We start from the raw sequence: 20952 nt of genomic DNA on the forward strand, positions 1-20952 counted from the left end.
GCAGTTATCAATGTCCTAGGTAAGAGCATTCAGCTCAACTATAGGGACTGATTCATGCTTTGGAGGGACACACTTGAGTTAACAATATACTCCCATTCCCAGAAAACAAATCTCTTCCTAGGGAAGTTACTGGCTGGAAATACAGCAGCTCTGGTGTTCCGTTGAGCACAAGGATGATGGCAAATAGAAATCTATTATGGGTGGTTTTGTCTCACTGAAAGGCAAAGATGATCCAGAGTCTGTAGACTGATGAAAAGGATGAAGCTGCAAGAACACAGTTAAGCCTTCTAAAGTTGTTTGCAGGTCATGCTTAAAGATGCTTCTGTACCTGGAAGTCCCATTTTCAAGAGCTAGAATTCAAATGACTGATCAGTATTAAAGCTTATCATGAACACTCTCCTCACTTGCAGAACTACTGACTAGCACCTGTCTGAGTGAAAGGCATACAGCCACCCCACAGAAGGTCAACCATTACTCTCCAGAGAAGTTCAAAAATGCAATCCAGAAACAAAGACTTATGCAAATTCTGAAAACTAAAGAATCAAGAGGAAAATGGAAGAACAAAGTACTCCAGCTCCTTGACAGAGCTGCCAAGAGCTGAAATATCCCTCAATACACATGCACCTCCATATAGTAAGCAAGAGTCAATAAGCATAACCTCCAAACACAATGAGAAAGTAAAAACACTTTTTACTCCCCAGATAGCATAATCATACCTGAAACATCTAGTGCACACATGGATTGGGTTTTAAGTTGAAGGTTTATTACAGTTTTATTGGATTACACACAAAAACGGGAAGAGTGCCACATGTTTATACTTTCAAGCCAACTTAAACATGAAGCTAATTAAGTTAGAGTTTTACTACCAAACTGTACCTTAAACTAAGGGATAATTTAGAAGTTTTAAGCGAGATTATTCTTCTCAAGTTGCTATAATAAAAGAAACAAACCAACAGTTTTAGAGAAAGCTGGAAGTTAGTCTCTTTCACAGTCTTCAGAATAAGCTTATTTACTGGTGTTCAAGTAGCTACTGTTGGTTAATAGATCAACTTAATTCAGGTACTTACATCAAAATGTGTAGCTACATTTTTTTAACTAGTCAAAAGATGGTGTTTCCCTTCTGAAGTTATCTACTACTGGTAAAGTAAGGAAAATCTGCAGATTGTGATTCAAACCAGATAACTACCCTTTAAACAAGTTGTCTACCTAGGCCATCCACTGTATTTCTACTACAGCTGTATCAGTTCAGCAAATTATTCCACCTCTTGGTACCACCTTCAACATATGAAGATACATGAAATTTAATTTGAAGCACACAAAAATTCTAGTCAGTCAAGTAGATTGCATAATGAAATTTCACTGAGTCAACCAAAATAGAAGTTTAAAAAAACACAAGACAAACCAGACCAAAAAAAAGTGGAAATGCCCAAAACTTCCCTGAAAATAATTTAAGTTCATTTACAGAGCATCATTGATAGAGAATGCTGAATGAGTTTGAGAAAGCAACCTATCTTGTTAAAGTTCCCTTTAACCTACATCTGTACATCTAAACAGACTAATCTGCACATGTAAATGCAGTTATGATACCCTAACAGCATATGTTGCCTTCTGCTAAAGGAGCTATTTATTCAGTGTTTTTGAGTTCATATTGACTTTAAGACTCCCTAATTACATGAATAAGGCAACCAATTTTATGTTTAGAACTGCACACAGAAGGTCTGGGTGTATTTCAGGCTATTCCTGGGAGAACTAAAATTCTCTTTCATTGAACTTTCTTAGGTGAGATGTCAGATCACAGGACCGCAACTCCATCTCTTCCCCTCTCTGGGCAGATCTACAAGTGATAGGGAGAAAAAGAACACGAGAGCATCATGGCATTCTATTGCCAAAGATGGGACATTTGGGAGGGGTGGCATGACAAGGGGTATGCCTATATCAGGATATGTCCCTTGACCAAGTCCTTACTATATACTAATAGATGTGCTCTAAGGGGACAGCAGGGTCAGTTATTTAAGCTTGAATAATCCACCTACACTCACAGACATGGTTTGGAAGATGCTGTAAACTATACATGCTTTGCATTATCATATTTCCCATTGTATCCCAAACTTGATTCGAAGGCAGTCAGTAAGAAAAGAAAAGAAAAAAAACCATCTCTAAAACCGTTTCTGAAACATTAGTCTGGTAGAGTTCTCCTGTTACCACCAGAAAGCAGAGTTACATACACTCATTCAATTAGAACTGCATTTAACCAAGGGCAGATGGGTCCATTCTGCCTCAAAACAATATTAAAAAATATATATATAAGCCTGACACAAATAGCAAAGACTTCACTACAAAATCTCTTCTCCAACACTGTGCCCTGATGCCAAGGAACCATTCTATAACAGCAAGCCCAATTCTATTTAAAAACACTCAGCACATCTTGCATATGACCTGCTACATACCAGACAAATTCAGAGTAACCAGAATGATGGATACCTATATTGAGAGCCGTTTCCTGTTTGTCACCTGTCAGAATCCATATCTTAATTTCTGCTTTTATTAGTGTGGCTATTGTTTCTGGAACCCCTGCTTGCAGGCGGTCTTCAATGGCCGTAGCTCCAAGAAGCAGCAAATCCTGGAGAAAAAAAAGGAAAACAAACCCTCAAATTCTTTTAAGATAAATCTCTGTTTGGCATATACTCAAAAAATGAATTAAGACAGCATGTTGCATCTCACTGCTAATATTGCACTTTGACAAGCAATATACACCACAGTAAGTTTGTAGTGTGGCTATTCTACTTCCTCTGCATACAATTCACATTTCAAGAGGTACAGAATGGAACAGAGTGTTTTTAATCAGAAAGATGGCAACATTTCAAGAATAATTGATTGAAGTTATAAAAACCAAAGTTAGCCTATAGATGACCATGTATACTAGACCATTCACTAATCACCATAGCAACATGATGAGTAGTCAATTTATATATTTAAGCTCACAAAACAAAAATTTGGCATTACATCATTTAAACTAATTTCCGCCTATAAAATGTACATACAGACTGGATACAATCAATCAAAACAAAAATTATTGCAACTATTTATGGATCTAATCATTACATTTGTGTAATACAAGTGGTATGAACATTAATCAATCCAAGTATCTCTAATCAACATACAGATGTCTGCCAGAAATACATATCTCATACAGTGCATTTAATACTACAGAGTTATCTGTATTCTCAGGCAATTCTCAAACAATTGCTTGAGGAGATTTGGCTACATTACAGTAAAAAAAAAAAAGGACAGGCAAAAAATACCTAAGAAATAAACCTTGTCAAAAGGTACAGCCTACTCAGATTTTACCTCTAAAAGCATTTTAATGATTCTTTACATATGCAAAGATGCTCAACTTAAAACAAACTGATAATAACTTTAGGCATACCATATAATTTTAGAGATTGCACAGAAAGAGGTAGCATTTTCTATTCTTTGTAGGGACTAAAATCATTCAACAGAAATGAAGACAAAGGAACAGGAGTACAAGTTGCTGTTGTTCAGCCTGGGAATGATGGGGCTTCAGTGTCATCTTCCCATAAAGACCTTTCTATATAAAAAGTGGACTTATAAGAAAAATTAATAAAGACTGTTTACCAAGGCCAGCAGTGGCAGGACAAGGGGTGATGGTTTTAAACTGACAGAGGGTGTATTTAGTCCAGGCATAAAGGAGTGACTTGCTTATGATGGGAGTGGTGAGACATCGGAACAGGTTTGCCCACAGAAGTGGTGGACCCATCCCTGGAAGTGTTCCAGGCCAGGCTGGATTGAGATTTGAGTATCATGATCTAGTGAAAGGCATCCCCATCCTTGGTTGGGAGGCAGGGGTACAAGGATGTGATCTTGAATGGCCTCTTCCAACCCAAACCTTTCCATGATTCCATGGAGAGGGCATTCAAAGCAGCTCCCACTTGAATGAATCTAAGTGGAATTCCATACAGTGTGTAAGCTGACATTAGTTACAGGCCTTGACAGAGTTTCCTTTTTGCTATGAGAGAGTCAGTTGGCAAAGGTGGCAGAAGTGACTCATGCAAGTCACTAAGCCTCTCAATGACTCATCAGCTCTCTCAATGCTAGCAACATTTGAAGGTTACAAACATAATCCAAGTGCACAATTGCAGATGGTCTTTTTTCCCCAAAATCACTTGTTAAGAAGTTACACATGACAGCACAGGGATCAGCATGGCTGAGCTACCTGAGCAGGGGAGCTACCACTGCACCTGCTGAAGCCCTCTGAGCCAGCATATGGCTGCAGAAGGAAGTCAGTTCAACTTTGTCTCCACAGGTGCACCTCTACGCAATCTCAGCATTCAGACTGAAAAAGTAGTTCTCTTGGTCTCATTTGAGCCCTTAGATGAAAAAAAAAAAACAGTCTGCAGAAATACATGATATTTTGTGTTACAGTCAAATGCCAGTTTATCTGTAAGGCCTGCTTCTTGGCATGACCAGCAAACATTAACAGCACGGCATACAGTGGATAGCTCCTAACTCCAATTCTACAAGCCACTCCTGGATTCCTCCTTTTTTCTTAAACAAGATCCTAAATTGTAAAAAAAGCAGAAAGTACATGACCAAAAATGACCTAAAGTTTGAAAACACATTTTGAAGTACAGCAAAAGCCACGTTCATTTTTCACCTCGGTGAAAACAGATGAGTGTGAGAGCACAGTGAAAGAAGCAGAAAGCTGGAAGGAGCTACCCAAACCCACAGAACCAAGGATGAGATAACCACACTGTTACTGATACACGATAAACACAAAGGACCACTTCAGGCATTACTTGGAAAACAAAGACCTAATCTTTAGTTCTTACTGAAAGAGTTCCTGGAGCTTTTCTCTTACCCCCTGAAAGTTAGCTGCTATCCTAGTCCCAACCTCTTTGTGGATGCCCCATCCCTGGAAGTATTCAAGGCAAGGTTGCATGGAGCTCTAGAAACCTGGCCTAGTGAAAGGTGTCCCGGCCACAGCAGGGGGATTGGAAGTCAATGATTTTAATGGTTCCTTCCAAACCAGGCCATTCTATAATTCTACAATTTACCCAAACTAACTTAAATAAACAACAGTGCTCCAGAACCTAAGCAGTATATTAATATTAATTTTAAAAGATATTGGAGTTCAAAATATGTTTTAAAGAAACCACTATATAAAATTAAATACCTGGGGCAAGAGGGAAGACCATGAACCTGTGCAGGTGAGGAATGCAACTACCAGCACTTCTGAAAGCAGCAAGACCAACAAGGCTCAGAGAAACACTGGCCCCTAGCGTTGGCATTTTCACATTTCGTTCACTGTAGGATTAGCGTTTCAAATGGGTTCTCCAATACCTACTTTCCCCTTCTAAAATTAAGAGTTTTGCAATTTGCATGGAATGCAGGTTTTCATCCTTTTTTTAGCTCACACACCTATAAGGTTTTGGTGAGCCCTACATTGTGCTTGCAACAGCCTTCAAAAACCTTGAATTTGACTGCTGTATGAAAAGGAACACATCTCTTCATACCCTAGTACATGGGAACTTGGTGCGACACAACAGTCTACATATATTATCTTCATCAAGTTACAACAACCTTACACAAAACAGGAAGATTTAAAAAGTGTGAAAAAAGGGGTTTTAAGTAGAATTTTTTTTTATCTGTAAATTTATCTGTAAATTTATCTCACATTTACAGATTAAAACCGTGGACTGAACATGTTACCAACTACTTACCTTTCCAGTTTCTCATCTATGAAATTAACAGTTTATTTCATTGTGTAAAGCCCAAATTCCACTGGAAAATACACATGTAAGGTAATCTGCATCTGATCATCAAGAAAGTAAGTTTTACCTTTTCAATGATCTCATAGCACTCCTCCAGCTTCTGAGTTCTGTCTTTCAGAACCGTACTGGATTCATTGTAGACATTCAACCACTCTCTGTAAGACTTCTCTGACAAATCAGCATAAGCAATGCACAATGTCCTCAGACCTGCCAAACAGAAGACAGCCATTACCCACAGTAAAATTACATTGAATATCATCAAATCATTCACATGTAATGAATGCTAAATTCTAACCCTCATGCTGGAACAACAAAAGCTTCTAACACACATTGTTCAAAAATCTCCCTCTACATTTTTTAAGCACTTGGATTTCCACAAATGTAAACCACAAATCTGGTTCATTCTGGCTACTAATGCTGGTGCAGATCAAGAGAGCATTGAACAAAAACTTCTTGCTAAGTATGAAAGCAACCTTGCCTTTCATGTACTTTTAAAAACATCGTATTAAAGAACAGGCGACATGCTGTGATTGGTGATATTACTTAGTCAAACATCCTCCACAGCTTGTGCTTCCTTTTAGCAAGACTGTGTTCTCCTTCAGTGTACCAATGTAACTCACACAAATAATGGGAGTTACACATGCACAATAGAGGGAAGAGGGTCCACAAAATATGAAAACCAATTTATTAGACTGCTGGCAAAAATTAATATAGAGAAGTAATGATTCCTTTTTCTGTCACAAATCAATCAAAAAGGAGTGTGTGCCATAAAATACAAAAGTTCCAGTACTGGGAATTTTTGGGAGTCTGCAAAAACATAGTGTTTTAAAAAGCTGACTGTATTTTCAGATTTTGGAAGAAAAGCACTGGTTCATGGTTTTACTATAACTCAGGTATCTTAGGCTCTCACAGAAGAGGGAACAAAGCCAGCTTCCCAGTGAACAGAGGTGTTACATCAGTCAAAGGCCTTACAGAACATTTCAGATCACCTTTGATGTCTCAGTCTACCAGGCTTCCCAGCACATTGAGGTTATCACTCTGCTTCATAAAAAGATGCTGGTATCCAACTTCTACCCTGGTAAAAACACCTCCAACTCCAATGTAATTGAGTTATTCTGGGCAATACAGCTCATGCCCTTTCCCTTCATCATGGACACACAGAACACTGTCTTTTCCTTCCAAATTCCACTTCCCTACTGAAATCACACAGAAGTTGGACAAAAACCTCTTTACAGCTGAAGTCAACCTACAGTTGTTAATTTGCTGATAACACACCCCATCTTTATCTCCACAATCATCTTAGTTGACACCACAGAGCTTAGACAATGCAGAAGATGCTGCAAATCATTTAATGAACTGAATTCTCATGACATGCTGTTACTCTTACCTTCCGTTGCGAAGTATTCAAGATGGCACAGTGTTTGTTCCATATACTGGGAATCTTTTGAAAGCCTCTCAAAAATTACATTATCCTAGTAAAACCAAATTCATGACAACAGAGTAAGTCTACATATGAAGTTGCCATTTGTGTATTTACAAGCTCAAGAGAAGCAACCTGAATGGACTTGCTAATATGAAAAACAAAACTCTATTTACAATATATTTGGGGTTTAGAGACTGATTTGAGTCATCTGGATTGTGCCCAATGGCAGAGATACTGCATCCACTACAAATAGTGGGGAGAGAAAGAGAAGCACACTCTGCCCTCCTCCCCTCTTTCCATAATGAGGTCCCCATTACTGGGCAGTACAGAACGCTTCTCTATAAATTACCAAGCCAATATATTGACTTTCAGACAACACAAATATCTGATCTTATTCAGTGTATATAAAACAGTCCTGGTGCAGTAGACTTTGCTGCAATCCTTTCCAGAAAAGATTCCTTTTCATGTTTGAAAAAAAAGGCAGAAACACTAATCATGTTCTACCACAACATCCTCTCAGAAACAACCTTCCTCCTGCAGCAGCTTTCTTTATCAGTAAATTAAAGGACAATTGAAAAGGCCCCATTAACAGCTGAAATCAAAATATAGCATCACCTACGTATCTAGAGTCTCTGGATTTTATTTGTAACTACCAGAACAAGTTTACAAACACATGTAATACAGAAACCCTACTCAGACATCTGCTCTTAAGCTAAGTAAGCAGACCTACATCTAGAGCTGATTAGAGACAGGCATACAAACCTAATTGTTATGGAAGCAAGAGGCAGAGGATGACTACCAGAATGTGGAAGAGTTAATGCAGAATAATCAGTTAACTTACAGTTACATGAGTGGCAGATGCAGCACATTAGTACATCTAGGTCTGCTCATATGGAAAATAGCAACAATTTGTACCACAAACTTTCCTGTTCTCCATCCCTTTCAGTGCCATGCTCCAAAGAACAGTGTGAACTCAGGCATGGCATGAACAAGCAAGTTTCAAGTCTGTGTGGTCCCATCAGGCATAGGACTGTGAACTACCACACAATGGCAGCAGGCTTCATTCACTTCCACCACACCAGAGTGAAGCCAGCACATCTTTATCAAATCAGGGGAGCTAAATGGAAGCAACAGAGCAGTGAACACTAACCTATATGTCATGACAAATTCAAGCAAACAGGATCCCCACAGAGGTCAGAAAGAGTTTTTTCCCTGTTGCAAAAAGCCAGCTCCATAGTTTTCCACTGAAATTAGAACCACTCTCTTGCTGTGGACAATGCTAGTTTTGGAGCCTTTGTACTGTGCTAAGTTATTGCTCTTGTCAGTGAAGACAGAAGCACAACATGGTGCAAGTCATGATGACAAATAACAGCAGGTGCAGAGATGCAAGAAAGTCAGATCAAGAGCCAACCACTTGAGAACAAATTTTAGTGTTATAAATTCAGACAACAGCATTTACTCCAGCTCCTGAACTTCTGCTACACAGCTGGGTGAAGCCCTGGCTTTGCAGTAAGGGGACTGCTCCCATGAGTTTCAGGATTTCAACTGGGCAGTATAAAGCCTAGCAGTCTTCCAGCCTACAAAAGGAGTCAGAGGAGGAATGACAGCTCTCTTGAATCACTTGGCCCTAAACAGAAAGCCAACAGGTATTATGTATGAGACATGAAATGTCAGCATCAGCCACAGCTGTTGAAACAATAACTGGCAGTGTTCTCCATTAGGCAGCATAATTACTTACAGCCCCTTTGCAGTAGAGACGTAGCTGTCCTGCCGGAGTTCGAACAATCACTGACATTCTCTTCCTGTTGCTATTGAAATAAAAATATTTGCTTTCATTAGTTAAAGTGGTAAAGACTAATTCCTGTTCTAGCCAGCGGATTTTCTCAGATGTGCTTCGTGCATCTGAGATTAAATGGGATATAGCAGCAGTAACTTAAGATCCCACAACCCTTGGCCACAAGGAGATATATTAAATTGCCTACTTCCAGCTTCAGCCCTGTGCCTCCCATTAGCAAGCACTCCAGATTTAGACCCATATGCAAGCAAAAATTTGAAAAAGAGCAAGATAGTATAAAATCATATTGAAAGAAGGGGATCCACATTTATTCTCATTATTCTGTGGCAGTTTTTCCTTATTCCTCAAGCAAAATTGCTTTGGGGACTCTAGAAATGGAATCGTTAAGGCTGATTACATCTTTAGTACAGGCATAACAGACATTGAAACAACCATCCACTTACAAGAGCAGTTAACTTACTAACTTAAAAGAAAGTAAAAACGTAATAGAAAACAATCATGGTATAGATCAGTTCTTGGCCTCTATCAATTCTTTATACTGGTCTAATCAGACTCACACAGTTGGAACTAAGTAGAAGGAAGTCAGGCCCCCTGCACAAGGACAGGACAGTCAAATTTGTCATATATCTTAAAAAAATGCAGACAGTAGCATAGTGTACACCAACATTTGACAAAGGAAGGCAGACAAGGATAATTTTTTTTAAGAAATGTTGATGTTTTACTTATTAATCTCTCCTTCAAAAGAGCCACCAGAATAAAACCACAACTTCCAAGGGGCAAATGCAAACGAATCCACTCTCATTAAGGGAGCCCTAAGAACATGTGATTTCATGCAAATCTTTTCTTCAGCAAAAGGACCAACCTGGAAGCATCCTACTTACTCATTATATTTTTGCAAATGTGTATGAATAGAGTGTAGAGCAATCTTCCTTCTCCTCTTGAGGTTGCTTTGAGAAATGTAGTCACTTTTCAGAGCTTAAGAACCATGTGTACTAAAGTAAGCTCTTGGCACATATCATCAAACAAAACAAATCCTTTCTGAGGCTTTCTGAAGAGGGGTTTGAAGGGCAGCAGTTACCTGTGCTCAGAATTTCTGCAGCATCCTAATGACACTGGGAAGCTTCTGTGTGCTTTTCAAAAACTAATCACAGAGCACTCCCTCAGTGGTTAGGAGGGAAGGTGCTACACCGAGGAGAACTAAGACAGCTTTTTTTCTGCTGCATGCAAGCTGCAACTACTCCTGCCTACAGACACCAAGGTGCTGGTCAACTTGTCCCAAACCCTCCAAGAGTCTTCCAGTGCCTTTTCAGATACTTCCCACAAGTAGCTTAAATAGCCACATTCTGACTGGAAAGAGGGAAGTACTTAGGAATAATCTTCAAAGCAAGTCAGGACACAAGAAAAGCCCCCTACCAAATCATCCCTACCATTAGTTTTACACAGTCCTTGAGCACAACCAGCCAACTCAAAGACAGCAGAGAACAAGAGTTCAAGGTTTTAATCCCCAGCAAGAGAAAAAAACAACAGCAACAGAAAAAAAAGTATATTGACTAGCACCATCCAAACTGACATAACTTTATCAACTGACAAAGAGAAAGCACCTTGTTATTTCCAATCACTTAGGGGATTCAACAAAGCTTCTTGCTACCCAAGTAATGCCCATCCTAATGAGCCTGACAAATTAGGAGTGCTTGCAATGTTTATACTTTCACAGCTGGCATGGTTCTTAAGAAGAGGCACTTGCAGGTGCAGTTTCCATATACTCAAAAAGTAATTTGCAGAAGCACTATAAAAGTGCAATCTCAAAGTATGTTCTTGAAGTAGACAAGGGACAAATCAGGATTTCTATGAGTCATAGCAAGATGCTTCCAGGCCAGCAACTTCTCAATAAATGAACAGAGCTGCAGTGGCAGGAAAAAGTTTAACAGCCACCAGTTCATAACTCATTCATAGTACATCAGAAATAAGATGAAGGGGAGGACAAAAACTTAAGGAAGTCCTGCTTTTCTACTGTATCAGCTGTAACATTTTATTCTAAACAACATTTTTTACAAGAAGAGTTTTCTTATTAACCTGAATTTGACATATTAGAGGAAAACTTACCTGGAAAACTCCAGCACATTAAGAATTTCAAAGGTTTTCTCTTTCCCCAGCTACAAAAGAAAACAAAAGAAAGAGTGTACTATTCTAAGTACAATTTACATTATATTCTTACACGTGCAATCACCCGAGCTGAGCTTAGGTGCCTTTGTCACACGTCCCAGTGTAAATAAATGTGACAATGGCTCCCTCCGCTGGTTAAAGGATGCAGAGCCCTATTTAATTACTTAATTGAACATCCTGTATTGTGGCATCCTTCATTCACTACTGCTATACCATTACAAGAAGCTAATGGCCTTGCTGATTAGGCATGCTCTGAAAGTTAAGCTGCATATTTATCTCAACAGCCATCCATTAAGAAACGTATTACAGGCTGTAGGCATTTTTCCAAGTTAAAATAAGCATGCCCTCCTGGTTTAGTATCACAATAACTTTTGACTGACCTCCATTAGTATTTCTTTTATTTTAATTCACAAAAATATGAATTAGATTTTTCACGGCCAAAAAAAAGATTAGCTGAGGATAAATTCCTGTTATCACCAGCCACTCTCTGCTGGGGCTGAGCAGGAACAACCTGAAGCAGGAAAAAGATTTTAAAACATGGGTCATTGCTGTTGTAAAATGCACAGAGGGAGCAGTAGGAGTTACAGTCACAGAACTCTGGTGGCATTTGTAGCATGCTGTTAAATAAAGTGCAGCAGTAAAATCTAATTGCAGTGTAGACTTGTCCAAGGCAAATATCAATTCAGCAACATCCCCAAGATTAAAAAGCAACTCCAAACCACTTTCTAATGCTGCCACTAATGTAGGCAATCAGGAGAGATGGGAATCTCTGGGAATGACAGCTTTTATTGCTGGCTATAGATTAACAATGCCCCCAGCTTGGCATTATGAGTATACAACTATGAGTATATAACTGGCTGCTCCTGCAGAGGAGAGAAGCATTTAGGTGGCTCTAGATGACACTATTCATCCTAAGCTCTTCCCCTTCAACTAAGAAGCAGTTTGAGAATTTGTAAGAAGTTTTTCACAAAGTCCTAGAAGATATGTTTCAAGTGCTTAGCTTGGCAGTGTACCAAGAAATTTGAAAGGGAACATACCTGAAGGGAAGGACAAAAAAGATTCATTATTCTTAATAAGCACCCTACTAGCTGCATCTGTGTAAATCTGGAGCCACTTCAGCTTAGACTGAAACTTGAGTATGAATGTGGCCCCATGAGTCTGAGGCTGCCTGTGCCAACTGCAATCCAGTAACTATGCACCCCTGTGTACACAGCTACATCTTCTATTGCAGATTTTACTCAAGAAAAAAATGAAACAGTTAGAAGAACAGCATTAAACATAACAGTCAGAAAACCTCCCAGACACATTAATTTCCCTCTAATGTGAGTGTTCCCATCTGTGCTTCCTAGACAAAGGAAAGATTTTTCAGGCACAGCTGCTGTCATTTCCCATGTAAGGTTGCAACTTCCTATAACCCATGCCACATAGAGGGGCAAAGGACTCTGCATCTTAAAATAGATTAAAGCAACTTTTCTCAGCGTGCATAAGCCCTTTGCATGTAGGATCCTAAAGGCCCTGGAAAAGGGCTCTCACAGGGACCAGAGAGGACACCTGTATGCTCTGCAAGAGCTTGGCAGCCAGTGCCGTGCACACCCACCACTTACCGCATCAATGATAACAGAGTGGGGAGTCCGTCCTGTGAAGACATAACCAAGTTTTTTTGCTCCTTTTACTAATGCGCCTTCATCTGCCAAAATAAAACACAAAAAGCTTGAACTTAACCTGGTATATTAGAGACCTCCAAAACCCATACTTCAATATGGAAGATTGCCAAAACAGAATCCCTTTTCCCATGTACTCCCATTCATAGGGATGTTAAGAGTAGTTCTGCACAGCCCTCCACAAAAAAAACCTCAACACTTTAGTCTTACAAAGGCCATGCAATATCAACTACACAAACCTAGTACTTAATCTGTGTAAGATATCCTGTAACTATTGAAGCATTGAGCTCTATTCTTGTGGAGGTGTCATACTTTTCCACATGAAAAAGGTGAAATACCTGTTCTGAAAGCAAGATCAAAGCTCTGTTATTTTAAATTCCTACAGTATGTGTTTGATCCATTTTCTGCTGGGAAGGCACTAAGTTCAGGTACTATAGAAATACAGCACTGTTTTCCAGAGACTCAACGGGACAGTGTTATTAAGAGCTCAAATAACAGAGCTGCAATCAGAGCCAACACCTGTGACGCCTGTAGATAATTACAGAGCCTCCTTAAGGAGCAAGCATCATTAAACACAACCATTATATAGGTGGATTTACTGCCTAATTCAAGCAACCCTCATGCCTCTACAGCTCCCTTACTCTCCTCACAGCTCATCATGTTGACCAGAACTTCCTTATATGAGCTCTTTATCCTACTTTTCAGACACCCTATTAAGACATAAATAAGAAATGAGGCAGCTTCATCACTCAGTACACCACTACAGCAATTCTAGAAATATCTTCACTGACAGAGATAAATTCAAGGGAGAGCAACATTCCCCAATCTAGCCCCACCTAGCTCTGTCTGTGCTAACTGAAGGGGATAAAAATGTGGGTGAAGGACAGGCCTGAATAATGCCAAGACTCTGAAAGTTTTGGTTGTATTGTGTCATGTATCAGCACTTGATAGCTTCCTATCTTACTCTAAGCAGATACTAGATCAAGAAAGACAGTTTGTAGTCAGGCCAATAAAGTAACTGCTCATGCAGAAACAAATAATTTCTTCCTACACACCCACATCTTTTACTTTCACCCCTGCAGAAAGAGTACACGGTCTCATAAGCACAGAAGGGATCCTAAGCCCAACCTATCTCTAAAGAAACATCACGGACTAAGTGGTTCTGTAGGAAGCATTCAAAACCAGTGTGTACTGATTACAGAAGATGCCAGATCTACTGCTAGCATCATGGGGGAACATTTTGCTTTCAAAATCAATGACCTTTGAAATGACCTAGAGGTTCATGGACCTTCCTTCCACCTACCTCCACTCCTTCAACTCATTGCCCCCTCCCTCCCAAAAAAGAAAGCAACAACCAACCTGGAGAGGAGGCCTGGTAGATTATTGTATTTCCTTGTCTCTCAGGAACAACAGTATGACACACGGCCAGCAGTGTGAGGAACTCCTGTATGTGCACAGCTGTGGGCTAGACAGGACACCAGGAGAGTGAGGTTTAGCACTGCACACAGACTGAGGAACCTGCTCACTAAACTGACATGATCTCTTAGATACCACAGACAAAAAAAAACCCAAAACATATTCTGTTCTCTATTTATAGCAGTTGTTTTGACCTCAGAATACCAAGACAGCACAGTTCAGAGTCAGCACTGATGCACTACAGAGCTATTGATAAAGACCCCGTTCAAGCTGCAGAGCTGAGAAGGCTCTGAGAGCACTCCAGGGTCTCAGAAGGCTGAGCATTCCATCACCCCCACCCATAAAGGCATTACTTCTTTAGCACCCCAAGCTTCATATGGGCAAAGACACCTGCCACAAGATGATGACAATCCAGCAACAGGAAATACTACTAATGGCAGCTTCCAACAGATTGACAGCAACCACACCAGAATTAAACCTGCAGCAACTGCACCTTTAGTGATGAACATCCAGAGTTAAGAGCAGCTGAAGAGCCAGTAGAAGGCAAAGTCACATGTCCTTCCAAAGGAATACAGCATCCAGTCAAGCATAAAATTAATCTATGGTCCCTACACATTCAGCATCAAGAGAACATGCAACATAAACCACTGTTTCAAAGTGCTTAAACAGACACCAGGTCTGCAACTCAGCAAAGATAGCGCTTAAATCACAGGCCCCTGATCAGCCAACTGTGGCAACTGCAACCTTTACTGATGTGAAATTAAGTCCCTCATCTCATTCTTCCCTCCTTTCCATCCCTGCCTCTGGCACAGGATTTATAGTCTTGCAGCAGTCAGGAAGAGCAGAGCAGCCATTTGCTCAGTGACTCAGACATGAACTTAGTAGTTCTACCTTTGCAGAATGCCCTACTTGACTTTGCAAACCCTCAAAGAATTTTTGCATACAAAAATATCATCTAGGTTCCAAAGCTTTCATTAGCACAGCATATGCATTGGCAATATGAATGTTTAATTAGTAGAAAGTAAACTACTATAAAAGCCACAAAACCATGGCAGCCGGCAAACACTGTGGCAATGTGTGTAAACAAAGTAAGCATATCAGAAAGTAACGTAATAAAAAGACTGAAAATCCAAGGCCTATATTCTTAGCCCTATATTCAAAGCACTTCATGTACTTTGCCATAAACATTTTCAAAGTAACTGTTTCACACAGGACCTTTACCTTTGCATACTGAAACTTCCAAATTGTATGGTCACATGCTACTAAAATAACAAGAGTTGTTGCTTTCGACATGCTGGGGCGCAGAGGCTGTGCTCAGGAAAACAAACATATTTACACACTACTATCTGAAAAAGTCCACAGCAAATTACAGTCAAGAGGTTATTGCTGTTCCATCATTTGCAGTCAAAGTAATGAAAGTTTTATCTCTGTGTCAAAAGGCACAGCCTGCCAGATTCATATTTCAGCATCTGTTGCTGCAGACCTTTGATGTCTGTCTTTCACTTTTATCACCTAGCCCCTTAACAAGCTTTTATAGTATGTGTTCTATCAGCTGGAAACAACCTGTCTCTGGTAGTGACATGGATTTTAATCCTTCCTAAGTATGTATTTATGTTTTCAAGCCAACAACATAATTTGCTGCTGTCTTGGTATTTTCACAGCTCACAATGTATTACAGGGCAATCTTCCAAATCTGTTTCAACAGATCACCAGAGGCCCAGCTTATCACACCAGCTCCTCTACACAGCAGTCATTTGTTTCCTTTCTGTATTGTTCCAGCACTGACAATATTTGTTGCACAGACATGAATCAGGGTAGAGCATTTAAATACCTGCTTTGGACCTGTGAACAGAAAATCTGTTAATGGCTTCTGTGGCAATGTATCCCTTCCAAGATGCTGAGCTGAATCCCAGCACAGGACAGAAGTCCCACAGCTTAAGCAATTCTTCTTTATTACTTATTTTCCTCTATCAAGTCTTTGACAGTATTCTTACTGATGATCTCTGAGAGATGTTTCTTGCCTGCTCATGTGTGGTGGTTTGACAGGAAGTATGTATTCTGGGATGCTGTGGTCAGGCCAATTGGTGCTCAGATTTTAATACTGGCACCTAATGTGGCCATTGGGACATTGGATCCGCCTCTGAGCACACGGGGTTAAAGCAGGGCTCTCCCCTGGGAGGCTCTCTTGGGTTCCGGTCAGTGAAAGGTTCAGAGCTCCCCTGCCCGGCTGCGGGCTGGGCGGGGCAGGGGCAGCCATGGGGCCGGGTGAGGTAGGCCGGGCCTGGACAGGAGGGAGGGGAAGGCCCCTGCAGGATGGAAGGGTGGAGGAGGACTGAGAGGCATCGGGCAGCCACCCCCAACCCCCTCCCGGAGAGACAGAGAGAGAGCCTGTGCCTGTGTCACCTTGAAATTTAATAGTGGCCGGCCGAGAAGGGGAAGGGGGGGGTGGCAAGAAGGTGCCCGGCTGGGCAGCTGTGAGAGTTCGGGACAGACAGAGCCTCAGATTTTTTAACCCTTTTCGTGGATGATGGAAATCTTACAAATGCTAATCCTCCTGGAGCTGAATGAGAAGAGAGATATAGATGAGATAAGAGGAAATGGGCCACGAGAGAAATAGAGAAGAACTCAGGTGGAAGAGATGATGGAGTGGCTTTTGCTGGACTCTTTTTGTGTAGCCGTGGACAGAGCCATGTTTCCTTGTGATACAGAGACTGCATTCTAGGGGGAGGCAATGCCTCAGGACCAAGAGGGTTCAGTGTGGGTACCCCTCAGCCCCAGGGGGTGAAAAATACGGGGGGGGACAGATGTCCCAAAGTTGAGACTGTGCCTTTTTGGAGTGGGACGAAGCATCCTTAAAAGTCGACCCTAGAAGCAGCTCTGGTCCATGTTCAGTGGTGAGAGCGCTGGACATGAAGAGACACTACTCTTAACATCCCTATGAATGGGAGTACATAGGAAGAGGTCACCACTGGCACAAGAAGGACTCCTCCTCCTCTCGATGAATTGAGGATTGAGTATTCTGAAGGGTGGTGCCGGACCGAGAGTCAATGATTTGGGGGATGTATTGTATTGGGAATTTGGTGGGGAGGAGGTGGAGATGTATTTGTGAAGTTTGCATTTTCCTTGTGTGTTTCTGTTTCTTTTTTTTTCCTTCCCCTTGTAGTTCAGTTAATTTTTTTTTCCTAAGTGGGAGCCTGCTTTGCTTATTCCTGGTCACATCTCACAGCAGAAACCAGGGAGAGGGTATTCTCATGGGGGCAGTGGCATTGTGCCAGTGTCAAACCATGACTTAACGCTGTTAAGGTCAGTGTTATTTCTTCCTGCCTCACTTTTTAGTTCTCTATTTATCTGTAGTTAGAACAAAGTTTGCATGTTTTAGTCTCTTATTCATCAGTCCACAGGTAGTTCTCATTTTAAGTGCCTTCTTCCCTCATTTTTTCTTCTAGTGTGCCAACAACTTTGGGTGAAAGCCATTGCTTCTTCCCTTTTTTCCCCCCTAAAAATCCATGAAGAAACTAGTCTACAAACATCTATACAAGAAATACACTCCACTGGGTGAATTATTTCATTTGCTGTCCCTACCAGCTGAGAACCACATACACATTGCAATGGTCTCCTACTTCTGGAAGCAGATTCAGGATTGTCATCTACAAAGCACTATCCTCAGGGAAAGCAAAGCTCAGCTATCTAGTAGGCACAGCACTATCCATTATCAAGCAAACCAGTGGGCAGAAAGCAAGTTTTCATCCCTTCATGGTTCCTATATTTAGAGAAACAAAACACTGAGACAAGCCTCAGTCTTTTGGGGAGCAAACTGCCCTGTGCAGAGCTTCCTATCTGCACATGTTACACATGTCCTTATCTGGACTCTTCACTCTGAAGACACTATTCTTCTCAACTGTTAAAGAGTCTCATAAAATTACAAGGCATCTGCATGTGAAGTTAAAGATACCTTTCATCTTTCCTTTAGGTGTAGCAGTATCAGATTAGTGCCCTCATTCACAGTATTTCCAGGTGAGCAGGACTGACAGCTTTTTGAGCAAATGGTCTAGAAATGGCCAGTGGGATACCAAAGCACAGTCTAACAACCTGAACTTACTACTTTGCATTTAAGTGGCACATTCTGCCAAGGAAAACTGTGAAAATGTTTATGTACTTAATTACCACGGAGAATTACGTGGTAATTCTCAACATCTTAAAAATATATTCACTTCCTACTATTTAGTTCACTAAAGTATCTGGACAACAGTGTGAGGATCCAGCCATGCTGAGCACCCCCAGAACAGTGAAGCTGGCAGGACTGGAGGAGACCAAGATACTTCAGGCACAGACTGAGAGAAGACATTAACCAGCTTTTGAATAATCAAGAGAATGAAATTCAAGTGTATCTTGCCCAAGACCAATGAGATATGACCTATAATTAAAGACACTGCCTTGTACTTGAACAAAAGTACTGAAGTCCCACGCACAATAAGAACAAAAGCAGATAAAGAAAAATATATCTCACCAAGTTCTAACAATTTAATTGTGAGCTATAAAATGATGTGTTTGGACACTTTTCCAGCAAGCTGAATTAAAGCCTCCCATAGGCTTTCATCACCTGAATATGTTTTTTCCCCCTACTGTATTTCAAATCTCAGTTTTCCATCCCAGTTAGCCGTGATATGTTTTTCTGGGTCTGGTTTCCTATGGAATTAAGAATCAGCTGATGATAGCTGTCATTTCAACAAAGCTTGATGGGATAATAGCCTCAGTTCCCACACTACACAAGAATAAGCAGACGTGTTGGTGAGGTCTAAACAAACACTTTCAGTGTGGTAAAGGCTCAACGTGAGCACAACAGTTGTCTGCTCTGCCTGGCCAGCTGCTAAAGTACTCATCACATGTACTCACTGAGCTAATTCATGCATCTGCAGCTACATCATGTTTGCTGCTTCGCGGCCAGGAGATAATTTGGGGGACACAGAAGAAAGTTCATATGCAAATTGAAATTCACAGATGAGGTTCAGAGAGAATCCTGGGAGATACAGGAGTCAAGGATGAGAACCAAGTCTGTCAGTTCCTTCTTGACCTCCTTCCCTGCTTTCTTATCATCAGTGTAAAACATCACCCCACATCAAACAGGCTTGCATCTCTGTGCTGAGCTCACTCACAGGACATATGCAACTAGCAAGCACCAAGATAAAGACCATCTAGGATATTCACCAAAAATTCCTTCCAGTATTAGGAAAAAACAGATCTTTCCTTATTAGAGTAAGAGTTGATGCCATTTTCTCTAGAAAAAGAACCAAGACAGCATCATACACTTGGTACAGCTGCACAATTCATCCAACAGAAGCCGATACAAAGAAAAAGCGCAGGCAGACAAAGCTTGGTACTTTCTCCCACATTTAAATAGCAGAGCAGCCAAGAGAAACCTCCACAGGTTTTCAAGGCAACTTATTTTTCCCTGGAACAATTCCTACAGGGCAATAATTCTTTAACTGCTGCTCAAAAGTGGACTTGGCTGTCAGTCAGCCCTTACACACCAGTGCCCCAGAAAAGCTATGAAATTTAGAGGTGATGCAGGATGCTAGAAATCTTCCTAGCAGATGGAAGACAGTCTCATGAGTACAAGTGCATAATTTTTTATTTGCAACCTGGAAAGAAAATTACTTGGCACTGAGACAGTTCTAAACTAATACTTGTGACTGAACTGAAAAAAAACCAAAATCTTGAAGAGCAGAGCAATGAACACTTAATGACAGCCTGTAAGAGATCACACACCTTCAGCTGCAGAAGGGCAAATGTTCAGAGGGAATTGCCCGAGTACAGCACCATCTAACTTCACTAGGTAGCTTATGCTAGAACACTTCAGTTTTTCACCACAGTTCACTAAATGAATAGAAATTGACAGACATCTGCAAATAGCATGTGCAGCTGTAAAAATTAAGATAATAGATGTCTAGATAGAAAGAAGCAGTTTATGCACCTCAGCAGCTGACCAAATGGAAAAAAAGCCGGAATGACCCTTCCCTCTACCACTATCCTGGAATTCAGCCCCTCCTCTCACCCACAGCCTGAAAAATACACCCAAACATGCTCAGCAAACTGTCATAAGCAGTCCTTGCATTCTCATGTCTTGTGCTAAATCACCACTTGCCAGAGGGTGGCACCCATTCCTCTAGTACAGTCAGGCTCTGAAAAGTATCTTTGCCCAGTAATTTCCCCACTCATTGTCTGAGGGCTGAGTTCACACAATATGCTCAGCCCAACAGCCAGCTGCACAATGACATCAATATTTGTCTGTTTAAGTAACCAGCAAAAAGGAGACTGGAAAAGGGCTCAGCATAGAAGGCTTCTGAGCTGTCTAGACTAAATGACACTTAGGGAAGCTACCAAAATCCCTTATTTGCCTGCTACAACAGCATATATTTCTTCTATCCCTCAAAGAAGAAGCCACCCAGAGAAGATCAAATTATTAGGTAGCCCTAAAATAAGAGGCCATCTCAAGGCTGGGGTGAGAAATTCCATCTCACAGCTCATTTGAGATACATCTCTTCTGCTGAGTCTATTAAAATACACCAAAGCATTTTTCTCTATGCATACGTCAAGCAACAGCAGCCAGAAAGAGCTCAAAGACATTTTACCTGCAGTCTACACCTAAACCAGAATGAATACCTTGAGTCAGCAAGTGCCATAAACCATAACTGTAGCCATAAA

The 20952-nt window shown here is 40.8% G+C and overlaps 1 protein-coding gene across 1 annotated transcript in view; it reads right to left on the reverse strand.

The window, feature by feature from the left end:
- Nucleotides 1-20952, reverse strand: part of ATP8A2 (ATPase phospholipid transporting 8A2) — a 319989-nt gene that overhangs the window by 225116 nt on the left and 73921 nt on the right. The window contains exons 17-23 of the mRNA XM_066544842.1: nt 14194-14299; nt 12778-12860; nt 11114-11163; nt 8954-9023; nt 7180-7264; nt 5860-5999; nt 2482-2620 (exon numbers count right to left, since the gene is read on the reverse strand). Of these exons, the coding sequence (XP_066400939.1) occupies nt 2482-2620; nt 5860-5999; nt 7180-7264; nt 8954-9023; nt 11114-11163; nt 12778-12860; nt 14194-14299 (673 nt within the window). The remainder of the gene's footprint in view (nt 1-2481; nt 2621-5859; nt 6000-7179; nt 7265-8953; nt 9024-11113; nt 11164-12777; nt 12861-14193; nt 14300-20952) is intronic.

The sequence above is a fragment of the Molothrus aeneus genome, chromosome 2, assembly GCF_037042795.1.
Source record: "Molothrus aeneus isolate 106 chromosome 2, BPBGC_Maene_1.0, whole genome shotgun sequence".
NCBI classification, from domain to species: domain Eukaryota; kingdom Metazoa; phylum Chordata; class Aves; order Passeriformes; family Icteridae; genus Molothrus; species Molothrus aeneus.